The 6,446-nt window shown below is 39.4% G+C and overlaps 1 protein-coding gene across 1 annotated transcript; it reads right to left on the bottom strand.

Annotated features, from left to right (window-relative positions):
* Positions 1 to 1,897: 1,897 nt before the first annotated feature.
* LOC137834228 (uncharacterized) lies at positions 1,898 to 5,947 on the bottom strand. Its single transcript, XM_068642290.1, has 5 exons — positions 5,807 to 5,947; positions 3,998 to 5,722; positions 3,531 to 3,926; positions 3,064 to 3,459; positions 1,898 to 2,992 (listed from the first exon to the last, which is right to left on the bottom strand). The coding sequence occupies exons 1-5, from the start codon at positions 5,945 to 5,947 to the stop codon at positions 1,898 to 1,900; spliced, it is 3,753 nt and encodes a 1,250-aa protein (XP_068498391.1).
* Between the last annotated feature and the right edge of the window lie 499 nt (positions 5,948 to 6,446).

The raw sequence follows: 6,446 nt of genomic DNA, 5'->3' as shown, positions 1-6,446 counted from the left end.
GCAACCGCAGTGTTGCTCCCTGATACCCATGGGTAGGAAAGACCATGGAGGGGGTGACGCCGTGGGAAAGCCTCAAAGCCCCGACAACCAGGGGCAGCGTTAAAGAGAAGAGAAAGATGGCTTCAAGGCCATAGTAATAGCGCCAATAGAGAGCAATCTGACTCATGAAGTGCCCATGTCGCCCCAGAGAAGCCCTTGGGATAGTTACGACTGATGAGAAGGGTCACGCCCAGGGGTAGCCAGGTGCAGGGTGCGAAAGGAAGATAGATACGCTTTCAAAGTGAGTGACTAGAGGTTTGGGGGCATGAGTTGGCACCCAAAAAGTCACCCCTTGCGCAGATGCACTCCCAGGAAGGAGGACTCACGTGAGTAAATACCCCCGAGTGGGGTCACGGTGCGGTGAGGCCCTCCATGTGTAATAGCAGCCAAGTCAAAACAGAAACATCAATTTGCCAGGTACAAGGTAATTAAAGCTATTTAATAAAGTTTACGTTTCGAGCGTTTAAGGTACTTTAAAGACTCCAAGCGGTTTAAACGTCTTAAAGGCGCTGAACGTTTCATAATTAAATGCGCTTTAAGACACTTTAAATGCTAGAGCAGTTTAAATAGAACCTGGGATGTTGGAAACAGGGTTCGGACTTTTGGCATACTTTCCCAGAATACACTCTAGTTGCTTGCTCGAGTCTTGAGGCTACACACAAGGGACTAGAGAGAGGTTGTTTGCCAGAACGAGAAAATACACACTAGACACAGTTTCTTTTGACCACCTTCAGAGTGCCATTCACGGTGCTCCGATACGGAGGTGTAGAGTTTTGGTGTTTCTTGCTAGCTGACTTGAGCGTCGGAGTGCAAATGGCCGCTAGGGCGCCCCTTTTTGTCCTTCTTTGCAGGAATCCCCAGGTAACCAGTGGGAAGGTGTCTCTAGCTGACGGGTGAGGTTGCGCACAAAGACGTCCTAGGTCAATCGGCCGGAACAGCTGTGTTTTTGGAAAGCCTGGTTTAGGCTTTAATCCACAGAACAAGCAAGATAAGTTTTCAAAAAGTTTTTCAAGAAAAACAGAAAAACAACCGATTGTTAAGACGAAACAATCGGTTGTTACATGCTTTTACTGCATCAAGAAAGGCCACTCTCTTAGGTTTTGTAAAATAAGGAAATATTTTGTTCCAAGAGGTTTTATGAAATGGATTCCTAAGGGATGTGAAGTTTCTAACTGCAAAGAAAAGTCAAACGGACCCAAATTTCTAAGGGGACCAAATCTTGCTGCTTGAAATCTTTTATGCAGGAAAACTAAAGAAAAAGGAGTGACTGAGTCATGTGATCATGTTCTTGAAGAGAAAGACAGTCATTGAAGCTGAATCAATGATATGCAAAGGACCTCTACAGTGAAAAGAGGTTTCTTGATCATAAAGCACATGGCTCATTGAAGAATTAACATAAGGATAAGACTTTCCTTTATCTGTTCTTAATTTCAGTTTCAAAGTTCTTTCACATGGTTAAACAATCTTTTTATTATGCACAATATTATCTGTTTTGAAATCCTTCTGCTCATGGTTAAAATTCAAAAAAAGTTTTAACTGCTGCAGAAAAACAACCGATTGTTTTGGGTCTGACAGCACTATGAAGAAATTGTTTTAATTGCTAGTTTAAATTTCTATCCGTTGCAGATCAATTCAAAGAAAGAATCTTGGTCAGAGAGAAGTTACAACATTCATAAAGGAGAATATTAAAAAATCTTGGAAATTCAAGAGCCTTAATGACTAGTCAGAGATCACATGTGAAGACCATGTGATTCTCATATTTTTCTTACATTTTCTGTGCATAGCAGAGTCAAGTCCTCTCTCTCTGAAAATCAGGTACCCACTGAATAAAATTAAATGCTAATTGATTCATTTTCTGCTATAAAATCTGGTGCAGTTGATCTCTTCCACAAGAACGACCAATTGAAACATCTCTTGTAGAGTCAGTATTATTCGCACCAATAACATTGATGGTACAATCAATATTATTCCCTCCAACAACACTGATGTTACCATCAGTATTATTCCCACCAATAACACTATTGGTACCATCAGTATTATTCCCACAGATAACATTGATGGTTCCATCGGTATTATTCCCTCCAATAACACTGATGGTACCATCAGTTTCATTCCCACCAATAACACTAATGGTACCATCGGTGTTATTGGTGGCAATAATACTGATGGTACCATCATTGTTATTGGTAGGAATAATACTGATGGTGCCAACAATGTTACTGGTGGGAATAATCCTGATTGTACAATCGGTGTTTGTTGTGGGAATAATACTGATGGTACCATCAGTGTTATTGGTTGCAATAATAGTGATGGTACCATCGATGTTAGTTCTGGGAATAATCTTGATGGAACCATCAGTGTTATTCGTGGCAATAATATTGATGGTACCATCAGTGTTATTGGTGGGAATAATACTGATGGTAGCATCAGTGTTATTGGAGGGAATAATACTAATGGTACCATCAATGTTATTGCTAGGAACAATACTGATGGTACCATCAGTTTTATTGGTGGGAATAATAGTGATGGTACCATCAGTTTTATTGGTGGGAATAATAGTGATGGTACCATCAGTGTTATTCCCAACCATAACAATGATCGTACCATCAGTATTATTCCCACCAATAAAACTGATTGTACCATCAGTGTTATTCCTACCAATAACACTGATGGTAGCATTAGTATTGTAGCCACCAATAACAGTGATGGTACAATCAGGATTATTCCTACCAATAACACTCATGGTACCATCAGTATTATTCCCACCAATAACACTAATGGTACCGTCTCTATTATTCCCACAAATAACATTGATGGTACCATCACTATTATTCCCTCCAATAACACTGATCGTACCATCAGTATTATTGTCACCAATAAGACTGATGGTACCATCAGTATTATTCCCACCAATAACACTGATGGTACCATCAATATTTTTGCCACCAATAGACTGATGGTACCATCAGAATTATTCCAACCAATAAAACTGATGGTACCATTAGTATTATTCCCTCCAATAACAGTGATGGTACCATCAGTGTTATTCCCAACCATAACAATGATCGTACCATCAGTATTATTCCCACCAATAAAACTGATTGTACCACCAGTGTTATTCCTACCAATAACACTGATGGTAGCATTAGTATTGTAGCCACCAATAACAGTGATGGTACAATCAGGATTATTCCTACAAATAACACTCATGGTACCATCAGTATTATTCCCACCAATAACACTAATGGTACCGTCTGTATTATTCCCACAAATAACATTGATGGTACCATCACTATTATTCCCTCCAATAACACTGATCGTACCATCAGTATTATTGTCACCAATAAGACTGATGGTACCATCAGTATTATTCCCACCAATAACACTGATGGTACCATCAATATTTTTGCCACCAATAGACTGATGGTACCATCAGAATTATTCCAACCAATAAAACTGATGGTACCATTAGTATTATTCCCTCCAATAACAGTGATGGTACCATCAGTGTTATTCCCAACCATAACAATGATCGTACCATCAGTATTATTCCCACCAATAAAACTGATTGTACCATCAGTGTTATTCCTACCAATAACACTGATGGTAGCATTAGTATTGTAGCCACCAATAACAGTGATGGTACAATCAGGATTATTCCAACAAATAACACTCATGGTACCATCAGTATTATTCCCACCAATAACACTAATGGTACCGTCTGTATTATTCCCACAAATAACATTGATGGTACCATCACTATTATTCCCTCCAATAACACTCATCGTACCATCAGTATTATTGTCACCAATAAGACTGATGGTACCATCAGTATTATTCCCACCAATAACACTGATGGTACCATCAATATTTTTGCCACCAATAGACTGATGGTACCATCAGAATTATTCCAACCAATAAAACTGATGGTACCATCAGTATTATTCCCACCAATAACACTGATGGTACCATAAGGATTATTGCCACCAATAACACTGATGGTACCATATGGATTATTGCCACCAATAACACTGATGGTACTATGAGTATTATTACCACCAATAACACTCATGGTACCATCAATATTATTCCCACCAATAACACTGATGGTATCATCAGTCTTATTCCCACCAATAACACTGATGGTACCATCAGAATTATTCCCTCCAAAAACCCTGATGGTACCATCAGTATTATTCCCACCAATAACACTGATGATACCATCAGTGTTATTCCCACCAAGAAAAGTGATGGTACCATCAGTATTATTCCCACCAATAACACTGATGGTCCCATCAGTATTATTCCCACCAATAACACTGGTGGTACTATCAGTTTTAGTCACACCATTAACACTAATGGTAATATCACGATTATAGACACCAATAACATTGATGGTACCATCAGTATTATTCCTACGAATAACATTGATTGTACCATCAGTATTATTCCCACCTATAACACTGATGGTACCATCAATACCATATCCACCAATAACACTGATGGTACCATCAGTATTATTCCCACCAAGAATACTGATGGTACTTTTTGTATTATTCCCACAAATAACACTGATGGTACCATCAATATTATTCCCTCCAATACCACCCATAACAATGATAGTACCATCAGTATTATTCCCACCAATAAAACTGATTGTACCATCAGTGTTATTCCCACCAATAACACTGATGGTAGCATCAGTATTGTTGCCACGAAAAACACTGATGGTACAATCAGGATTATTCCCACCAATAACACTCATGGTACCATCAATATTATTGCCACCAATAACACTCATGGTACCATCAGTATTATTCCCACCGATAACACAGATGGTACTATCAGTATTATTCCCACCAATAACACTGATGGTACCGTCTGTATTATACCCACAAATAACATTGATGGTACCATCACTATTATTCCCTACAATAACACTGATCGTACCATCTGTATTATTGTCACCAATAAGACTGATGGTACCATCAGTATTATTCCCACCAATAACATTGATGGTACCATCAATAATGTTGCCACCAATAAGACTGATGGTAGCCTCAGAATTATTCCTACCAATAAAACTGATGCTACCATCAGTGTTATTCCCACCAATAACACTGATGGTACCATCAGGATTATTGCCTCCAATAACACCGATGGTTCCATCAGGACTATGGCCACCAATAACACCGATGGTACCATCAAGATTATTCCCACCAATAACACTGATGGTACTATGCGTATTATTATCACCAATAACACTCATGGTACCATCTGTATTATTCCCACCAATAACACTGATGGTATCATCAGTCTTATTCTCACCAATAACACTGATGGTACCATCAGTATTATTCCCTCCAAAAACCCTGATGGTACCATCAGTATTATTCCCACCAATAACACTGATGATACCATCAGTGTTATTCCCACCAAGAAAAGTGATGGTACCATCAGTATTATTCCCACCAATAACACTGATGGTACCATCAGTATTATTCCCACCAATAACACTGATTGTCCCATCAGTATTATTCCCACCAATAACACTGATGGTACTATCAGTTTTAGTCCCACCAATAACACTAATGGTAACACAACTATTATAGACACCAATAACATTGATGGTACCATTATTATTATTCCCACAAATAACATTGGTTGTACCATCAGTATTATTCTCACCTATAACACTGATGGTACCATCAATATTATTGCCACCAATAACACTAATGGTACCATCAGTATTATTCCCACCAATAACATTGATGGTACCATCAATATTATTCCCTCCAATAACACTGATGGTACCATCAGTAATATTCCTACCATTAACAGTGCTGGTACCATTGCCACCAATAACACTGATGGTACAATTAGTATTATTCCCACCAATAACACTCATGGTACCATCAGTATTATTGCCACCAATAACACTGATGGTACTATCAAGATTATTGCCACCAATAACACTGATAGTACAATCAGTATTATTCCCACCACTTTACCATCAGGATTATTGCCACCAATAACACTGATGGTACCATCAGGATTATTGCCTCCAATAACACTGATGGTACCATGAGAATTATTGCCACCAATAACACTGATGGTACTATGAGTATTGTTCTGTCCGGTTGACCGGGACGTCTTCGTGCACGACCTCAACCGTCAGCTGGGGTCTCCTTCCCGCTGGTTGCCCGCGGATTCCTGCAAAAAAAGGGACAAAGAGGCGCCCTAGCGGCCGTGTGCACTCCGACGCTCAAGTCAGCCAGCAAGAAACACCAAAAAACTGACCACCCACGTATCTGAGCACCGCGTGTGGCACTCTGAAGGTGGTAAAAGAACTGTGTATATGTGTGTGTGTTGTCTCCTTCAGGCAAAAATATTCTCCAGTCACTTGT

The sequence above is a fragment of the Phaseolus vulgaris genome, chromosome 5 (genome assembly GCF_000499845.2).
Source record: "Phaseolus vulgaris cultivar G19833 chromosome 5, P. vulgaris v2.0, whole genome shotgun sequence".
Classification (NCBI taxonomy): Eukaryota; Viridiplantae; Streptophyta; class Magnoliopsida; order Fabales; family Fabaceae; genus Phaseolus; species Phaseolus vulgaris.
The sequence above is the reverse complement of the archived record's forward strand: the minus strand, read 5'-3'. Positions and strand labels throughout refer to the sequence as shown.